Source organism: Oculina patagonica, chromosome 12 (genome assembly GCF_052425735.1).
Source record: "Oculina patagonica isolate OP01 chromosome 12, crgOcupat, whole genome shotgun sequence".
In the NCBI taxonomy this organism is placed as follows: domain Eukaryota; kingdom Metazoa; phylum Cnidaria; class Anthozoa; order Scleractinia; family Oculinidae; genus Oculina; species Oculina patagonica.
Genome location: NC_135769.1, coordinates 9,944,903 through 9,965,379, shown reverse-complemented (window position 1 = coordinate 9,965,379; position 20,477 = coordinate 9,944,903). Strand labels below are relative to the sequence as shown.

Sequence of the window (20,477 nt, the reverse complement as noted above, 5' to 3'; positions counted from 1 at the left end):
GAACCTTATCGCATAAAATATTATTTATTGATACAATCACAAAAATTTAAATAAAAAAAATGGTATGCAAATTCAATGCAAAAAAGGCTAAATGCAACTAAGTTGAAATATATGATTTCATATATTCATTAATTCACTAAAAATTTTGTTAGCATCAAAGTAATTTTTTCTTCGGAAAATAAGAACCAATTTTGAACTTCAATAGGCTAAATTTGTGCTAATAACCATTTATGTTAGAACCTGTCTAGGCTTACTCGAAAAAATGCAGGTTCTTACTGACGGGTTTTTACTGTAGTTGTACAGGTCCTTATATTTGATTTTGTTTTCCTTTGCGCGACGGGGGTTCTTAAATTTAACGTGCATTAAATTTGACTGAGACAAATTTTAGCGGGTAGTACTTAATTTATCGATTTTTGCCCAACTTGCTAAAATCGCGAAAATTAGTAGCCACTAATAGTAGTAACCTTAAGGTATAATTGTTCGCCCGAAGCTGGCTTTCTCTTAATACCAAGTGAATTATGTATTAGGGTGGCTCGTGTCAGCATGGAATCCACCTTAATGTTGACGTTAAGCCATAATCATGAAATAGCCGCTTTATACTGCAGTTGCTAAGCAATGCTCAAATAATGTTGTTAAGAAGTAGATTTTTGCTCGTGCGGAAGTGATCCAAGATAGCCGATTAGGGAACACTAGGTTCAAGTGTATTTGTTTCTATTTGGGAGGAATAAGTTTACACTTTTGAGATCTCAATCCATAGCCGTTCATATTAAATCCGCCTTCGTTACGTGCTTCCAAGCCAAATCATACTAGCCGTGATGACATCTTGGCGGATCCCTCTTTGTGGAAGAAGATTACTTGGAAAGCGGCGTCTTGTTTTTGGCGTGGTAGTGGCCAGCTTGCCTTTCCTTGGCTATTTATTGTTACTCACACCTTCTGAGAAACTTGTGATCGATTACTCACATTCGCCGAATACTGCACCAGATTGCAATTGTGCAATAAGACAAGAAACTCACCCTAACACAGACAAAAAAGCCATCGCACCAACGTCGGGAACATTCAAAGATGCGCGTAAAGTAAATCACGATTCATCGACGTCTCTCGGAAGTTTGACAGTTCACGTGTGGACTGAAATATGTGGAACTAAAGTTAGTAATTTACGAAACTGGCCTCATTTTCCTTATTTTCCAGACAAGACATATTCCATTGCTTCATTTCATAAAATTCAAGTCGGTGACTTAGCGAAGAACGGAGAAAGGATTTTTGGATATGTCCATCCGCCGACAAGCGGAAAGTATAGGTTCGCCATAATATCAGATGGTACAACAGAGCTGTGGTTGAGTCCGAACGAAGATCCTGCTTTCAGCAAAATGATCGCGCGTGTTCTTTCTGATCATGAATGGGCTTGGACTGAAGAAGAAGACTACAATAATTATCCTAAACAAATCTCTAATGAAATCACTCTTCACGCCGGCAAGAAATATTACATCGAGTCTTTGAGTAGACAGGGTTCTGAAGTGCCACATGTGGCTGTATATTGGTCTTATGGCTCTTCCAATTCACCATTTGAAATTATTTTCTCAGAGTATTTGTCGCGTTTTTCTAAAAGTAATCGTCATGGAGCCATCCCCTTTCACGCGGGAAAACAACGTAACATTTTGATTCAAAGCAAAAGCAAACTATATGATTTTAATCGTCTTCCATTTATTAACAGAAGAGAATATATTGACCAAATTCCAACTTGTCAGTACATTCCGAGCTTTTTAGTGCGAAGAAAACTAAACAAGTACGAGGGTGTTTCGATACCAAAGGTATCACAGGTATTCCCAGAAGATGAAACATCCATGTTCATAATGACCTCGTATAATGAATGGTCGAAGCCTAATCAACGTGCTGAAAGGAACATAGTTGAATCCGTTGTAAACAAGTTTATGGCCTATTTGGAGCCTAGGTAAGTGTAGCGCAGTTTTATTTTCAGTACGAACAAATATAGATTTAAAGACAACTGTTTTTTTTTTTTTTTGCAGTTATAAACTCATACCCTAATCCGTGTTTTTTTTATATATATAAAATTGTACCTCAGCGACCCACAACACTGATACACTGACCAACCAAGACCGTCTTGTAAAAACTGTTCGTGATGTTGGCATTTGAAGAAAGAAGATATTCCTTTTAAAGATTGCGTGCACTTTCAGAAAGATAACGTTTGAAGATGGAATTGTCATCTCTAATCAAACCTTTGTCAATCTTTGCGGCTTACGACAGTTTTTCGAGGCATAATGGGGCGCTCTAAGGTTTTTCTTTGGCATCAGTTCAGTATAACAATTACACAAGGAACTCAAGAAAAAGGCCAAAGAAACAAAACTTCAGAATGTCTGCCTTTAAAAAGCCTAGTTTGTAATCTTCTCTAACAAAAAAATGAAAGTAGACGTTGAGCAAACAACTCATGCAAAATTTAACCACAAAACATATCGCGCCACATTTACGTGCATTCGAGCATAACCCTCGCTCAAAATGGAGTTTTTGAGTATTTTTTTCCTTGTCAGAAGTACTTGCTATCAACGACTCCATTCATAAGAAAAGTTCAAATATTTGAATTAAATACAGCTGGTTAACAATTTAACTCCGAGTTGCTACCCAACATATCTTGTAATAAGGATTGTCAACTGAAGGACTAGGTACAATATTGTCCTAATCCTAACAAACTGGTTCAACACGGCAATTCATTTTGCATGTAGATGGCAGATATTTCTTTACATTTTTCACTATATCAAGCCTAAATTTCAGTTATCTCCCACCTTAATTGAGCTCCAAACGAATGGCATCATTTCAGGCTTTACGGTTTCTAGTCTAATGACAACCATAAATTACAAAAGCTTTATTTATGAAAATATATTCAGTAGAAATAACACAATGAATATTTATAAGCACATGTCGCTCTAATCAATCATGAAATTTTCACGCGTTAGACTTTTTCAAATTATGAAGTTACACTGTAAAATGTACATTTAAAAATTATTTTCGACTGTTAAATTATTTTCAGGGTGTCTGAACCTCTAGAGTCTGGCGCTTTTAGAATTTTTATGTGAATGTAAATTTTATAGCTTACTTTCAAATTTTAGACAATTTTCGTCTTACGCGTTATTTGTATATATTTTTATTTATGCAAATGTATTGACTGATCCGCATCCAAGGACTAAACTAAATAAGTGAGCCCATTATATGTTTTTGTGTAAAAATAATATTTTTTTCGAATACATTCTCAGAATATTGGATACTCATGCAGAAAAATATTCATGATGATCGAGACTTGGAGGTTTCCGATTCAAAACTGCTATTAACTTGTTCGTTGACAAAAATATTAATTATTTACAAATAGTGCTATACAGTTCAACATTTTTTCTAGGATTGTAAGATTTAACAGTATATAATTGCAATTGCTTGTGAATTTCACGGTATGGAAATAAAGGTACCTGCTTCCCACCCACTCACTATTTATCTTCTTACAAATAGACCATGACGGACAGATGGATAGGCTTTTTCCTAGACCCGCTGATGTAACTGCACAATATCCTTGATGCACTGACATTTTTTTATACTCGGAAATATTTTTACATTGTATCATGTATAATATAATCACCCACAGCAAAAAAAAACAAGATTAACTAGTTTACTAGATTTACTAGTTTTTAATAAGCAGGTTTTTTAATTGATGATTCGTTTCTTATATATTATAGTATATCGTAGGTTTTTTATTGTGTATCTTAGATTTTTTTAATACTTGTAAATAGCAGGGCCACGAGTTTGTTAGCTTTATAGCTATTAAGTGCTACCCTCTATAAATAAAGACGTTACTTACTTACTTACTTACTTACTGAGCTATAAAGGAAGGCACCAATAAACCTTGAGTTAACCCTTGGACGTACAGTGGGTGGGGGGAGGGGAGGGGGATGCGTTTGATGCCACCCACCCTTTGAAATGGGATTTACTCTCTGATGCTGAAACTTTCAGACTTGTTCATTCTTCCCTTGCAAAAAGTTTGATATATCAATTATGTGTCCATGTTACAAACAGGTCTAGCCCAAAACCGTCATTCCTGGCATATTTCTTTTTTTCCCGGCTTTTTAAAGCAAAATTATACGGTTTGTAAAATTTTATAACCATTACCTCGATTTGTAACAATTTTCTTATTTCTGACTTTCTAAGAAAACAGTGAAATCCTAGATGACAGATCCAAGATCAATCATATGACGTCACAGCCAACAAACACTATGTCATCTTTTAGAGTAAGATAAGGGCTTTCTACCATATGCAAAATTTTCCCGGCGTTTTATGTTCCATCCCACCCCCCTTGTACCATGTTGGGGGTATGAACGTGCATGTCCGAGGGTTAACTCTTAAGTTGAATAGACTTGACAGCCTTCTTTCATTCCTTTTTTATAATCAGGGACTACTTCTTGAGGAAAATACACAAAGTGATTCAGAAGCCAGACCCCAAGAATGGCGATCGTTTCTTGTTGAACCTGGAACTCGGCTTAGAGAACACCAATCAATCATTGCGGCTGTCAGAACACGTGTATCTGAATAAGGGAAAGAACAACTTGTGTCTTCCCGACGGAATGAACTGGAATAGCAGCGCCACGGTCTACTTCATTCTCCCTGTCAAGAATCAAGGAAAATGGGTGAATCACTTCATTAATCAGCTCACCGATGCCAGCTTATTAACCGGTGATACGAACTTTCACGTCATTATTGTTGATTTTGAAAGTAAAGATATCGATATGAAGAAGGCGTTTAACACACCCCTTCTTCGAAATAGACATACCGTTGTGTCATTAAAGGGTAAATTCTACAAGACTCTCGCTCTTAACAAGGCCACTGAACTTGTCCCGAATGCGCATGACATAATCTTCCTGTTTGATTTGCATATTGATGTGCCAGCAGACATCATGGACAGCGTTCGAATGGTAAGTACTACACCTATTTGATTCCATCTCTATCATAATAATAGTTGTACCTGGGAAAAAGCTCGTCAACAAAACATTATCACATCGACTGAAATTTCTTAACTTACAATCTCGCCCCCAAGGTACTGGCACCGAGAATCTTCTAGTCCTGCATTACCTTCCTGCTTTGAATTGGGGCTTGCAATCATTGACAAAAGTCGCTGGCCCACTCACCCTCATCCCCCCTTTCATTGTCAGTGGATAGCACAATGTGCCCGAAATCCTCGTGCAGTGCGTTTCAGTTTGTGAGAAAAAGTAGGCAGCAATTGAGGACATTATTTTTTGCATGCTACGCAAAATTGCAAAGGGGGAGAGGGGAAATTATAATTACTTGACTTTTTCGAGTTTCAAGAAAGAAAAACAGGTTTTGTCAATGATTGTGGGTACCCCACCTGGCAGAAGAAGATCTTCAATACTCAACATTCTGAGTTACCTTACCCTTCAAAAAAAATCATTTCCTCTATTATTGACCCATAAGAGCTGAACTCAACTTGATTCAACCGACTAGCAATAGACAAATCACCTGAGACAGGTAACGCTTTGTGCAAGTCTAACTCCGAAATACCTTTCTTCCCACAATTCTCTAAGCCTTTCAGTTGCAATCCGACCTAAGGCAACTAGTGCAGGGCTGTTAGGTTATTGACCCTACTTCCAAGGGCAATCACTGAACGACGTAAATCAATAGGAATCATACACTGATTTACTAAACTCTATTCTCTCATTTAATACCACGTTCAAATGTTCACAATGCCATAATAGTTGTAGCCGCTATAATTTGACCAAGTTTTACATATATAAGCATCCAGCTCAACTCTTTACACGTCCACCTGGGTTTGGGCTTGTTCACCATCTGGGCTTCTTTTGGATGATGACTGGCATAATTTTACTTATTCTTCCCTTAGAACACCATTGTGGGTCGAATGACTTATTTCCCTATCGTTGGTCGTCTGGATTGTGAAAGTTCTTCCGTCGAACATCAAGGCTTCTGGCAATTGGACGGCTACGGAATAATGTCGATTTATAAATCAGACTGGGACAGATTTGGAGGTAAGTTCAATTCAAAATCATTTTTGTATACAAACACATTTTTCGCACACTAAAATCTTTTTCTCTGGGTGACATCCAGGTCCAACGTCTCAATACCCCAACTGTTTCTTTTTGTTCAAACTAGACTTGTATGTATTAAAAACAAGAGAGAGTGTTTCATCACGGCCAAACACCAACTGAAGAGAGTTGGAAATACGATGCGCGGCGGAATAATTTTGACGACAGTCGAGGAGTTTAGAATTGTGATGAAACACTCTCTTGTGTGTTTGACATATGTTTTTACTCGAAACTAGAAATACGGAAAATAAATCATAAAATTCTACCAATATCACTTATCCACTTTTCTTCTCCGGGGCCCCACCCCCAGCAACAAGGAGGCAAAGTCACATGATTGGCAGAAAATTGATAATGAGCTTTATGCGCATATATAAAAATTCTGCCGTAGTCCGCGTTCCTGGTGCTGACCAAAAAATGCGCCCTCTGTGGAAGAGACCGATGTGTGGAAGCATGCAGCAAGTACCAGTACTTCCCCTGGATAAAATGCCAGTCCACAGGAAGCTACTCAAACCCTTTCTTCCCCTCCCCCACCATTTTCTCACCAGCCTCACCCTTTTCCCCGTTTGTGTCTACAGTTTGCCCGTACCCTTCCCGTACCCACTTACACTGCTTAGAGAAGAGAGGAACCTTGAGAATAAATTAATGTTTCTAATCAAATTTCCCTCTTTTTGTTGCTAGGAATGAATACCAAAGAGTTCAAATATAAATGGGGTGGGGAAGACTGGGATCTACTTGACCGCGTGCTGATGATACCGGTGGAAGTGGAACGAATCAAATATCCAGGCCTCTATCATCATTATCACGACAAACGACGAATGTGGAATTAGATGATAATCCTGGCAATTCCCGAAAATGATAGACGGCATCTGGAGTTGCATACGGATTTTACTTTTAGCAGTATTTAATGAGGATAGAAAGGTCAACATCAAGTACAGATTAAATGAGATTATCTTTCGACTGAACATTTTAACAATATTTTAAGGGTTAGTGAAGTGAAATCTTCCGAAAAGGTTGCCGCCACACTACCGTTAGTATATGAAAGGGATACAGTTTCCTAAGGAAGGTATACGAAAAGGCTATTTTTGCTCTTAAAAGTAGTATACAAAAAGGTAAGGGTTTTGATCTCGGGCGGAGCTTCCCCGTATTATACTTTCCTGAGTAGCCCTTTCGGGGAAGCCTTCGTGCAGACAACTAATATTTTCTTCCTGTGTCTGAAAAGGAACTGTCCCTTTTCCAACGCAGCTGGGGGTAAATAGGAGGCAGTTGAACGCAGGCTACTTCGGGGCTTCTATAGTGACAAATTCCACGATTAACGGACGTTTCCTACTGCTACAGTTACCGGCAAAGCTTGTATTCGCGAGTAACCGATACTCTTGATTTTTTTTGTTTCATTAGTACAAATAAACGTGAGAACGATGTTTAGCTTGAGATCCGTTAAGAATCCAATCAAGAAAAAGGGTACTTTGCTTATTTATTTCGCTCGCTCGCCTGTTGTCATGTGACTTTTCCCGCGCTGTCACCGTCGCCATACGCGCAGCGTTCAGTCTTTTCAAGGGCTTTAGATGTTTCAATGTGATTAGACTTTTTAATTTTGAGGAACACTTGTTTGGTATATACTAAAACAATTATTCACGTCAGTATGTATAGTGAAAGCAACTAATAAGCAACTAAATCACGTAGTCTACGTCATGTGCTTGTTGCATCGAGATATAACGGCACGCGGCTTTTGTCACGACTATAAATAAACAAGTAAAATGTTTTTGAAGCGTTCTCTGGTTAAAAATTTGTTAAAAGATAAACTTTCGGCTGCCAAACTACAGCCTTTAACGAATGATAAAAATGGCGCGAATGAATAAATATATAGGGTAAAGATGTGTGAAAAAAATTACAGAATAAAAATGCGTAAAAAGGTGACAAGAAAAATAGTGAGAATTTTAAATTAAATGAGAACTATTTTAAAAGAATAGAATATTGTGGGGGTAATGACATAGCATTGTTGTCCGCTTCAGTTGTCATGGCAGTGTGCCATGACTCAAGAGTTTTTCGCACACGATAGTCTCCTTTGTCGATAACTCTTGCATTTTTGAAATCAATTTGATGGTCGTTCATCCATGCATGGTTTGCAATGTTCGATTCTTTGTTAAAATGTTAAACGTTTCTGATGTGTTCTTTTCTTCGCTTCTGTAGACATCTGCCTGTTTCTCCAATGTAGCTCCAACTGCAGTCATTGCAAGGAATCTTGTAGACCACATTTGTTTGAAGGTGACTGGGAGGTCTTAATTTTTGATGAAGGGAACTCTTGGTGAAGGGTTCTGTGGGGTCTGGTGACGACACGGATTCCATTGTTTTGAAGCAATCTTTTAAGCGGTTCGGTGAGGCCATTTATATAGGGCAGACAAGCCAAATGTTTTTGATGGCTCCACCCACTTAAAAAACAAACCAACCAGTTCCTCTGGAGAGGGAATTGTTTCTGTAGTGCGTTTTTTCTTTAGGATGTTAGAGATGATTGATTGGGGGTAGCCATTCGCTTTTAAAGCATCAGAGATATGTTGGACTTCTTTCGATTTTGCGTCTGCGGTGCTTGGAAGGTTACACGCGCGGTTTAGAAGAGCGGAAGCTGTGCTGATTTTGTGTTTCTTTTCATGATGCGAGTTAAAACTCTTGAGTCATGGCACACTGCCATGACAACTGAAGCCGACAACAATGCTAGGTCATTACCCCCACAATATTCTATTCTTTTAAAATAGTACTCTATTTACACCGGTCTTACCCACACTCCTATTAAGGAACGGAAGTCTGGCGGCCACCTTCAGATGAAAGTATACAAAACAATTAGTAAAAAGGGCGGGAAAGGGAGGGTAAATAAATCTGAAGGTGTACACCAATGTGTGGAGTGCAGGCAAGAAAAGGCGATATGAATAAGACAGACACCAACAAGCGGAGAACTGATACGTCTTCTATCGAAATGGCAATGTGCATGACGTGGTGTGGTTGTTCCTTTTATACTCGATTGGGTAAGACCGCTGTAAATAGTACTCTATTTACACCGGTCTTACCCACACTCCTATTAAGGAACGGAAGTCTGGCGGCCCAACAGAGGAACAATACAACACAAATAGCCCAGGAGGAATAGGATACCCCAGACTCAAAGAAAGGCACCCAATCTAAAATTAGGCACCCCAAAACTAAACCCCTACAACGAGACCAGCAAAAGAATAAAGCGATTAACCTTGCAGAGGGGCACTTTAAAGTGGAAGTTGTTGAAACAGGGAAAAGTGAAACAAAATCTCAGTAAAATATATATATAACCATACATCTAGGGACAATCAAAACGTGATAATTAGGGTAGCGACAATAAGGACAGGTTAAACGACAGGAATAAACAGTCGTGGAGGAAGCCTCTAAAAAGGAGATAAAAAGAAAGGAAAGGCTACAAATTGATAGAGTCGAGAGTTAAACGAAAGTAAAAAACTCTATAGTGTGACAAAACAAACCAGTTAATTGCAATTTGAATCAGCATATAAATTGTACTGACTAACAAGAAAAAATATAAAACAGATCAGGGATGAAAACGAAACACCCACAAGTCCCACGGAAGACACCAGGAGGAAGAGAAATCCACCTCAGAGGGGGAAAGAACCACGCCCGCAGAACCTTTTGGAGCTAGGAGAAAGGAACTTAGGGACTGGAATAAAGGCCACCAGAACCTTCTGGGCCTAATATCAGGAATTACAAAGGTACAGGGAACAGATAAACCCTTAATAAAAGATAAAACGTGGGGAATGAGGATGATGGGAGGGAAGACATATGGGTTTGAAAAAAGCTGACTCCCACCATCTGGGCGCTGAGCAACATATTAATTCCAGACGAGCCAGGGACAGGAAAAGGTGAAAAGAAAGGGAGCCCCGAGCCATCTAAAGCACACTGAGCATTGGACGGCAAGGCCATCAAGTCGACGGAATGGCCAAATGGACCCCCGAAAACTGTTTGAACACGAGACCAAGCAGAGGGTGACAACTTAGCGTCCTGTAAGGTCAAAACACGGGAGGGTGAATCCGCAGGATTAAGAGAAGATGGAATGTAATGAAAATTAAGATAAATGTTGTACTTAAAAGCGATCCCGAAGAGCCTCTTCAGTGCATCAACAAGGAGATGTGAGCGAGAACCTTGGCGTTCCCAACACTGAATAAGGGTACGGCTATCAGAATAAACATCTACCCAAGCATCACGGAAGGAGGAAGAGAACGTTTTAAGCGCATTCACAAGAGCTAGGGTTTCCTTAACATTAATGTGAAGGGCGCGGTGTCCCGAAGGCCAATAATCACGCGAGACAATGGCTTTGGAATCAGGACTAAAAACACAACCCCAAGCAAAGGTAGAAGCATCCGTGCACAATTTTAGCTGGAAATGGAAATCCTTACGCCAGGGAACGTAGCCATCCCAGGATTATAGGAACAGCCAATGCATAATCTCTTCTTTCAAAGGGCCAGAAACGACAATAGGTCGAGATCTGCGGATACCTTTCCCGATTGCAAAATTAATCTCATTTGTGAATAAACGAGCAGCAGGGACCGCCAACAACCTGCCCCGGGGTAAGACGGGATTTTTAAGGCCCAAAAAATACCCCAAAGCAATGAGAGTATAACAAAAAATAAAGATAGCAGAACAAGCCCTAGCGAAAGACTTGTCTCTGAAAGAAGGGAGATGAGCATACGCTGGAGCCTCATTAGACAACTAAATCTCTCCAGTATGACGGTCGTCAATATATAACGAGCAGGGAATGTGGAGAGATCGAAAGTAGTGTGAAGCTAGTAACCCAATTGAATGGTAAACAAAGGCAGAAGACTTCCACCCAAAAGGGATGGAATTACTAGTAAAGTACCATCCGGCCCACTAAAAACCAAAGTATAGTAGGGGTTAGGATGGTTCAACAGTTAAGGGCATACTAAATGGGGAGGACTAACAAGGCCCACTTTACCCAGAAGAGAATTCGCCCAAGTAGCTAGCCTACTCATTATGGTATCCGATATGAATTGAGCAAAAGGTTTACAGGAACTAGAATTTGGAAAACATTTTGGGGGTGGAAATGAAGAATAAAATTGCCGTTAAAAGGTTGAAAAGTCATGTACATCTACACAGTTCTTAATACATTTTAAAACTGTAGGAGAAAGATCACAAGGATGAGCGTAAGCGATAAGTTCCCAAACAGGTAGATGAGCATGCAAGTTTCAGCAATAAAGGCGTAAGGATCACGGAAAGACAACATCGAAATTTTACCAAGGACTTCACCATCAGCAACTGCTTTACAAATAACCGGTATGCAATGCATACTAAGGCGAGGACGTTCCAGTAAAGCAAGTCAGTACATGTATGTTAAAAATTCCAGACAAAGAACTGAGAATAGACCTTTGGGGCTTCGTTTGTTTGTTGGACTTACTGTAGTCCAATAAGTCCAAAATCTTGATACAGTACGTGTGGAGTCTAGGAAGTAGAGTTGATACAGTGGTTTGCCAGTGATGAAATTTGATGATCTTTCTGTAACAACTCCAGAGATGTTTTACACAGTTTTTTTTAACTTTGGTGTTATTGCTACATGGTTTTCGCTGTGTTTTGTTTAAATATATCTGCCATTCATAGTGAGGATTGGGCTTTTTATTATGTACGTATTGCATAGAGGCAGAATAGAGGCTAATAACCAGTTCCAGTGTAACCAGTTCCAATGCAATAGCCACATTCACACATTCATGCTGCTTCTTGACAAAGTGCAGATTAAACATATTGAAGCAATTAGGACAAAACAAAGCAGTCAGTGGATTCTTTGAAAACTGTATTTTGGATGTTTTCTGTTGTTTTTTATTTCTGTTCTGTAAACATAATAAAAGAAAGAATCCATAGTTAAAAATTTAATAATTGTTATACACATATTTTTTTAGATACCAAGACTGATTAACTACAACAATTTAAATAATGCAACATAAGTAGTTACTGAATTCACTCAATTTTTTCTACATGTACATCTTTCTACATGTACATTACGCTTCTTAAATCATTTACTAGTTATTATAGCCTACACAAATGTATATACTCTTTTTTGGTTGCTAACCACACCGCTTTAAGGTCACTTAAGTGTGTCTCAGGAAAACCAGTTTGGACTCTTAATTTTTTATAGATTTGTATAAATGTGATCAATTGTAGTTCTGTTATCAGTAGTAAAGCCTGAAATAAGTTTGTTAGTATCCATATTTTACAATCATTTGTTTATATCTACTGCTGCTTTGAACACCATCTTTAAAATCAATGTCAAAATCAACTAGTATTGTATGAAAACATTCTGTTGACAGAAGGGATCGCGAAGGAAGCTGACTCTCAATGCTTAGTGATCTATAAATTCCAGCAAATTAAATGTAACAACATCTGGCAGATATTTAATCTTTTAAAATCGTTATTTCGATTCCATAAACACTTTGACTATTATGTTATTCATCAATACGGTATTCAATGAAGTACAAGCAAATATAAACTTTAGATAGCTCACCTCAGCAGTTATGGCAGTATACTTCTTCTGCACTTCTCGAGTTCAGTTAAAGCTCAGGTTACAATGCCGCCAGTAGTTCAGATCACAAGTATTTCAATTCTGATGTTTAGCCGTGCTTATAGTGCTTTCAATGTTTTATATTCAGTTCAACTTCAGTCTTGAAAGGCAAAGCAGCACTCACCAGCTCGTAAACCACAATTTAGTTTAGTCCCTCGACCTATCGGTGTGTCGATAAGGTTTTTGTGTACTATGATATCTCAATATGTTTGTAAGTGCAGAGCACAAAAAATATCAGCTACTAATCTTTCTTCAAGTCAAGGCTTCTGGCTGCGAATAATTCTCACATGCACGACCGAGCAACCAAGATGGCGGACGAAAACAAATCTCAAACCATATTCTTAGTTACCAATCCCCCTCGGTTCGAATCATCACATGGCCCATCGCCCATCGCCCGTTGTAAACCCAAACCGCGAAATCCGCTTTATAACATTAGGCTCGAGACTACGTCCTCGCCTAAAAAGGGGAGATATATGGACATTCTCCTCTGTCATCCCCTGAGCCACGTTAATAGGAGAGCCATCCCACTGGACCCAGCGAACTGAAGATTTAGCAACGTTAAGAGGGTCGAAACCAGGAGTACATTCCCAATATGGTACATCCATAGATGACTTAAAACGCTTAGTAGGAGGCTAAAAAAGAATGGGAAAGACGGAAAGACAAAGAGTAGGTAGAAAAGGTGGCTCAGGGGATGACAGCAATGATGTCAGTAATCCGACAGGGAATTAGACTCCCCTTTCAAAACTGTCATCCCAGAGCGTGAAAAAGAAAAAAGGGTGAAGAGGGGGAAGGGGTGAAGAAATACATTATAACAAGACATGTAATGCAGACAAAAAACTTTAATGAAAGTTACTAAACAAACTGTTAGAAGAAATAACAAAATAAGTAACAATGCAAAAAAGCACCAGAGAAGGCTTAAAAAGACGGACGTCCACGAGAAGGCCTTTGGTAGGGAAGACGGTTTCCTCCCATAGAATTTTGTGGTGGATTTCTTCTTAGGAAACACCTGGGCGCGATGTGGCCAGGACGGCCACACTCATAACAAATAACGCTACGGTTACGAGAGGCAGGCGGGTTACGCTGCAGGCGAGACGACTCTGAACGAAGAGATTTATCCACTTTGGCAATACTATCAAGGACTTTAGTATAGTCCTTATCCGCAAATAAGGCAAGAAAATAGGCTTGGAAGAGAGCTGGGTAGACTTTGAAAGATGTGTACGAAGCGTCTGCACTGCCGCTGAGAGAAACGCTGCCTTGGAGTGCTGTTTCTTCCGAGCGCCGTCAGCCAATGACTCAGCCATCGACAGAGCTGTATATTTATCAAAATCTGAAAGGTGGCGGAGGCCATAGGCAGATAAACTAATGATCTGGGCGTCGACGTCAATGTTACGGTTTTCCAGGGCCTCAATACGCTTAGATAAAGCTTGAACAAGGTCCGTCTAAGTAAAAAATTAACAAAAGGTGTAAAGCGAATGAAAGATGAATATACAAATGCAATATAACGAAAAAACGAAATTAAATGATATGTGCGTATAATAGTATGAAAAAAAAAATTGATAAATTTAAAATAACATAGGCTAAAATGAAAATTTGACGGGAAAATAAATGTGTAACAGAAATTAAAGCGAATGACAATACACGCGCAAGTTGGAGATAAGATGAACGCAGGACAATAAAACATGAAAAAGAAAAAATTGAGAACAAAGTAAAGATATCATAAAGCACTGCAAGCGGTGCCCAAGGATAAAAGCATTAACTAGCCCAGACAATAAAACAAATCGGCTGAGCTTAAGGAAAAACACGTCGGCCAACCCGAACCGGAATGCGATAGAACACATCGCCTTGCTGGAAAAACAAAGTCAACACTTGCTACGCCTAAAGCAGTGTAGACACAAGAGCTAACCAGATAAATTTGAACGCGAAACTAGAGTAGAAACATATAAGCTAGCCGGAAAAGAATATAAAATACAAAGGCAGGCTGGAAAACTTAAATAAATAAACACACCGGCTAGCCGGAAAAACAATGTGAAAATATCGGCGAGCCGGTAAACAAAATCAACACATCAGTAAGCCGGAAAACAATGCAAACACATCGGCAAACCGGAAAACAATATAAAACACTTCGGCTGGCCGGTAAACAAAATCAACAGATCGGTAAGCCGGAAAACAATGCAAACATATCGGCAAAACGGAAAACAATGTAAAACACATCGGCTAGCCGGTAAACAAAATCAAACACATCGGTAAGCCGGCAAACAATGCAGATACATCGGCAAACCGGAAAACAATACAAAACACTTCGGCTGGCCGGTAAACAAAATCAACACATCGGTAAGCCGGAAAACAATGCAAACACATCGGCAAACCGGAAAACAATATAAAACACTTCGGCTGGCCGGTAAACAAAATCAACACATCGGTAAGCCGGAAAACAATGCAAACATAACGGCAAAACGGAAAACAATGTGAAACACATCGGCTAGCCGGTAAACAAAATCAAACACATCGGTAAGCCGGCAAACAATGCAGATACATCGGCAAACCGGAAAACAATACAAAACACTTCGGCTGGCCGGTAAACAAAATCAACACATCGGTAAGCCGGAAAACAATGCAAACACATCGGCAAACCGGAAAACAATATAAAACACTTCGGCTGGCCGGTAAACAAAATCAACACATCGGTAAGCCGGAAAACAATGCAAACATAACGGCAAAACGGAAAACAATGTAAAACACATCGGCTAGCCGGTAAACAAAATCAAACACATCGGTAAGCCGGCAAACAATAGTTGCGGTTACACATGGCCCTTTTACCGTGGTAAAAGGCTTATTTACCTTGGTAAAAAGATAAATCGTGTGTGACCGCCATTTCCCAAGGTAAATTTACCACGGTTAATCTCCATGGATACATCAAAAAGAACAAAAGAATCCCCCAAGACATTTACCGAGGTAAATAGCAAGGTTTTTCAAGTACCCCAAGATAAAATGACCAATCGTGAGGCAAACTTTAAGATAAGCAGATAACAACAACGAAAGAATTTTAATTGAACTGGCGTGAAGTTTACATTTCAAATACCTCTGGAGATAACGCGGCAAAAACGTGCTCCTTTTAAACGCCTAGTTAGAATCACGGCAAATGTACTCGAAGGTTGCTCTGAAAACTCTAAAGTTTTCTTTCCACCAATGATTCAGTGCTCGGTCATTTAGTAGCTGCTGAAACCACATCTGTGGACATTGAAGAACCCAAACCCTTCTGGGAGCGTGTGCACATGTATAATTATTTCGCTGCGCAATCAAGTAGTAGGCATTTATGCCGATGGAGTACAAATCAGCGCCAACGAAGCCTCCGCCTTCTTATTCTTCGCTGTATAAAATGCTTACATAACAAAGCAGTGGAGGACTGTCGGAAAAGGATAAGTAGCAACAGTGATACGATGCTAGCAAGCTCTCTCGAATTCTCTATTTTGACATTTCGTGCCGAAATCAGTCAAGTGTAAAAGATTGACCTCGGAAAATGCATTTGCATTTATTGGTGTGTGACCCCAAACACCTCGGTAACGTAATTCCCGAGGCGATTTTAGCGTGGTGTTATTTACCTTGGGAATGCTATTTACCTCGGTATGTGTAACCACAACTAATGCAGATACATCGGCAAACCGGAAAACAATATAAAAATACTTCGGCTAGCCGGCAAACAAAACAAACACATCGGCAAACCGGAAAACAATAGCAGAACACAAAGACTAACGGGAAAACAAAAACAAAACAAAACGCGAAAAAACTATGCGGTGATAAAATACCACAAAACCCGTGCATGAGAGAAAGTAACATGGAAGTAGAACTATGCAAATTAATGCAAAAAAGGAAACACGTGCACAAAAAACAACACTGAAAAACCTAAACTAAAAATATATGAAACGAGAAACGAAAAACGAAGCCGGGAAAAAACAAAAGCTAAATAGAAATAGTTAGCACGCGGAGAAAACGAGCGTGCCAACATGAACCAAAGTAAAAAAGGCTCCAACAATGCGAAATAGGAGTAAAATGAAAAAACAAGGAATAAATACCTCATGTTCACCAGAAGTTGAAGGAACAGCGTTGGCGTCAAGAGGAGCAGGCACTTGTGGCGCTGCAGGATTTTGTGGCGCTGCAGGCACTTGCGGCGCTGCAGGAACTTGTGGCACTACAGGAACTTGCGGCGCTGCAGGAACTTGAGGCGCTGCAGGAACTTGCGGCGCTGCAGGAACCTGTACATGTGGCGCTGCAGGAACTTGTGGCGCTGCAGGAATTAGTTGCGCTACAGGAACTTGAGGCGCTGCAGGAACTTGCGGCGCTGCAGGAATTAGTTGCGCTACAGGAACTTGTGGCGCTGCAGGAACTTGTACATGTGGCGCTGCAGGAACTTGTGGCGCTGCCGGCCGATTAACTTCTCGAGAATCACTAGCCGACATAGCGAGCACTAGAGAGCGACTTCTATCGAAATGGCAATGTGCATGACGTGGTGTGGTTGTTCCTTTTATACTCGATTGGGTAAGACCGCTGTAAATAGTTCTCTTTTATTATATAATCAAATTCTCACTATTTTTCTTGTCACCTTTTTACGCATTTTTATTCTGTAATTTTTTCACACATTTTTACCCTATATATTTATTCATTCGCGCCATTTTAATCATTCGTTAAAGGCTGTAGTTTGGCAGCCGATAGCTTATCTTTTAACAAATTTTTAACCAGAGAACGCTTCAAAAACATTTTACTTGATTATGAATCCTGGTTACTCTTCCATTTTTAATACTATAAATAAAGCTATCGCAATTACTTGAACATTTTATAGAGGAAATAGTAAACTTTCTCGTTGTGATTAAAGCACTTGGGGATTCTATAAAGACTCAGGAAGTGCTTCTCTATGAGCTTGTCGTGTGATCTTGTGTACTTTTAGCTTGTTCCAGTCTTTCGGTTTGTTGGGGAGCACAGCGAAAAACTGGATTAGCGCGAAGACCAGAGAATGGAAAAAACGGCGAGGGGACTAAGGCGAGGAAGCCTTCTCCTCCACACCACTCCCCTAATTTGTCGCTCGCCGTTTTTCGCGTTGCTCCTCAACTAACCAAACGCCTGGAACAGGCTAGTGTGAGGGTCTGAATGGGGTTTAGTGTTTTAGGTTATTTGCTCATAATTTTAAATGTTTACTGTTTCTGGAGAAAATACTGTTAAGTGTTTGGAGGGTTTTTCGTGAAAAACTCATAGTCCTTTAGCATTGTAAATTCTTACCTGCTCGTCGAAATTCGGTAATGAAATCACTCATGAACTTTAAGATTGTGCTGTGCTGTTCTCCTCGCACATCTTTGGAAGTTTTCGGTTTTCTTTGGTTGTCTAAGGAAATGTTTAACGGTCTTTGGGAATCTTCGGTAGAATTCGGAAATCTTCCGAAATGATCAGGAATTGTCGGAAAATGGCCGAAAACTTCTTGATATACTAAACAAAATAGTATTGGCATTTTTGGAGCCGTTTTTCTTTCTTTCTTTCTGAATAAAATTTATTGTTACAGTGAATTTTTTACTGTTTCTGTTAACATTCCTAAAATTAATTTAACTGTTTCATGTTACAGAGCCAAAAAAATAAGTGTTTAGTGTTATCGAAGTACCCCCATTTAGACCCTCTAGTGTACCTTTATAACCTGAACAGTACACTCAAGCGCGTTTACAGGAGACATCGGCTCATGATTTACCATCTCGTCTCCAGTTTTCCCAACAATCCGCGTCTTTTTAACAATAATTATGCGACCGATAAGCCATCGAAATGCATGATTTATTGATTAATTAGCTAGTATATTGTCTTTGTATATATTTCTAGTCATTATTCTACAAGGATTGAGCGATAAAACTTACAAACAAGAAACAATTCTAAACATTGTAATTTGTTCTAGGGTATCTCCTTGAGAGGGAGAAAATGTACTTCTCATTAATCGAATTCGCGGTCCTTGCTGTAAGATAGCCGTTGGTTTATGTCCCGTGGAAACGCAAAGCCCGCGGGCTATTAATCAACGGGTAAAGCAAGGATGCGTATCTTACGAACTAAGAGAATGCAGTAAATAAAATAATTGTTATACTTTCATTCTGGTAAAAGGAAAATAATTCCAGTCAAACACGTGAGGACTCTCAAAGTTCGCAAATCATACTTCAGAATGCAGTCCGCGAAACTGACTAATCAACCTTCGATATGGAGGTAAAAATAAAGCACTGAAGCTCTTCAAATTAAAATTGTCTCAGATGTAACTAGTCAAAGATGTCTTTAAGCCACTTCTGGGATCTCAGAAAAGTTACTGTAGGTAAATAAATGACCTGGCAGTCCTTTTATTCGGTGATAAGTTTTAAAAGTGTTTACGTAAAGCTACATAGATTAGGTCAGATTAATCATGTATTTTCTTTTTAGGCTTTACAGTTCGTATGCATGACTGCTGATGTTCAAATGATGGCTATATTCTAGTGACCTAACTATGTTGTGGCTTAGGAAGATAGACATACATACATTTCTTTCGGGTTTTAACCAAACAGACCAAAACTATGTTGTAAGTAATACCAGTGACTTCTGTAACTATATGCAAGATCTACTCTGACAAACAGAAGCAAATTGTAGCCGGATTTAGGCGTAGATCAGGATTAGCAGTAGAATAAATAAACAATCTTTAAAATGCAGGGCTCGTGAAACAGCTAGGTACTGAAGTTTTATATTTATCTTGGCCCAATATTTCGGTTGAACAAAACTAACCTTCTTCAGGGGCATATAATGCTGAGTGAGTATCGAAAAAACGGTTACAACGGATTGTTGGAAGTAAATTGAATGTCCACGTCCCTTTATCAGTTTCAAAGCTTAATTAAAAAAAAAAAACATTGTTACGGTAAACATTGTTATGATAGTCAGTACATATTTTTGAAATTGAAATTGAGAAGGGTTGTTTTAAAGACTTGGTATCCCTCATGCCACTGGAATTTGGGGAATTTTGCTTCACACATCAGGAAATCTAACGCTTTCTCCTTTGAATCTTTAACTGGTGAACAACTACAAGTCACACTTTCATTACAATACATGTACAGTCAGTGCAATGTCTTGCAAATGGTCCAAATAGGAGCGGACTGATGTTATGTTCGCGCACGAGGAGATCTTTTTTCTCTTCCTTTGGTTTTGAAAAATATGATTGCAGTTCTTTGAGCTTCCCAGTTCTTTCTTTTTAAATCCGGGACATCTCGATTCTTCAGGCCATCAATATTTTGGAATATGCATGCATGCGTGACGACGCCTACTAATATTAACTCTTTTTTCGATTGCCCAGAAACTCTTGTATTTAATATCTGTGCTCTTATACAATGTAGAACCTGCAAAATTACAACTACCTTAAAGTTGTTTATTGTAGATGATTTGCTTTTGGTATGAATGACCAATTGTTGATTTTAACTAAGCAGTCCGCCCGACGGGTAAACTGATAATTAAGATCATTCCATGGTTTTGACGCCACTCTGTCTAACAGGTGATTTAATTTCAAATTAATTTTGGTTTCAACAACTATTCGATTGAGAATAGTTGCCAGAGGTCACCAATCATTTCCTCGAAATTGAAAAGAGTTGTTTCAAAGACTCCCGCCAATTTTACTGCACACACAAGACAATCAAACGTTGTCCCCTTTGAATCTTAAACTGGCGATCAACATCTTGAGACATGAGAATACCGCATACAATTAGCTAGATGGTATCCATTTTGCAACATTTTGGTGCAACATAATATTA

The 20,477-nt window shown here is 39.2% G+C and overlaps 2 protein-coding genes across 2 annotated transcripts; one reads left to right on the top strand and one right to left on the bottom strand.

Annotated features, from left to right (window-relative positions):
* Window positions 1–800: 800 nt before the first annotated feature.
* Window positions 801–7,792, top strand: LOC144632615 (beta-1,4-N-acetylgalactosaminyltransferase 3-like). Its single transcript, XM_078491298.1, has 4 exons — window positions 801–1,948; window positions 4,445–4,964; window positions 5,906–6,050; window positions 6,786–7,792. Exons 1-4 carry the CDS (start codon window positions 816–818, stop codon window positions 6,932–6,934), a joined length of 1,947 nt encoding a protein of 648 aa, XP_078347424.1. The 5' UTR covers window positions 801–815; the 3' UTR covers window positions 6,935–7,792.
* A 5,278-nt stretch (window positions 7,793–13,070) lies between these two features.
* Window positions 13,071–17,245, bottom strand: LOC144633385 (uncharacterized). Its single transcript, XM_078492264.1, has 3 exons — window positions 16,770–17,245; window positions 13,830–14,138; window positions 13,071–13,331 (listed from the first exon to the last, which is right to left on the bottom strand). Exons 1-3 carry the CDS (start codon window positions 17,151–17,153, stop codon window positions 13,071–13,073), a joined length of 954 nt encoding a protein of 317 aa, XP_078348390.1. The 5' UTR covers window positions 17,154–17,245.
* Window positions 17,246–20,477: the final 3,232 nt, after the last annotated feature.

Coding starts and splice junctions, on each gene's coding strand:
- LOC144633385 (XM_078492264.1), bottom strand. CDS start 17,153: ATGTCGGCTAGTGATTCTCGAGAAGTTAATCGGCCGGCAGCGCCACAA. Junction 14,139..16,769: donor CAACTTCTGGTGAACATGAG/GTATTTATTCCT, acceptor TTTTTTACTTAG/ACGGACCTTGTTCAAGCTTT. Junction 13,332..13,829: donor CTATACTAAAGTCCTTGATA/GTATTGCCAAAG, acceptor ATTCTTTTTTAG/CCTCCTACTAAGCGTTTTAA.
- LOC144632615 (XM_078491298.1), top strand. CDS start 816: ATGACATCTTGGCGGATCCCTCTTTGTGGAAGAAGATTACTTGGAAAG. Junction 1,949..4,444: donor ATGGCCTATTTGGAGCCTAG/GTAAGTGTAGCG, acceptor TTTTATAATCAG/GGACTACTTCTTGAGGAAAA. Junction 4,965..5,905: donor TCATGGACAGCGTTCGAATG/GTAAGTACTACA, acceptor TTCTTCCCTTAG/AACACCATTGTGGGTCGAAT.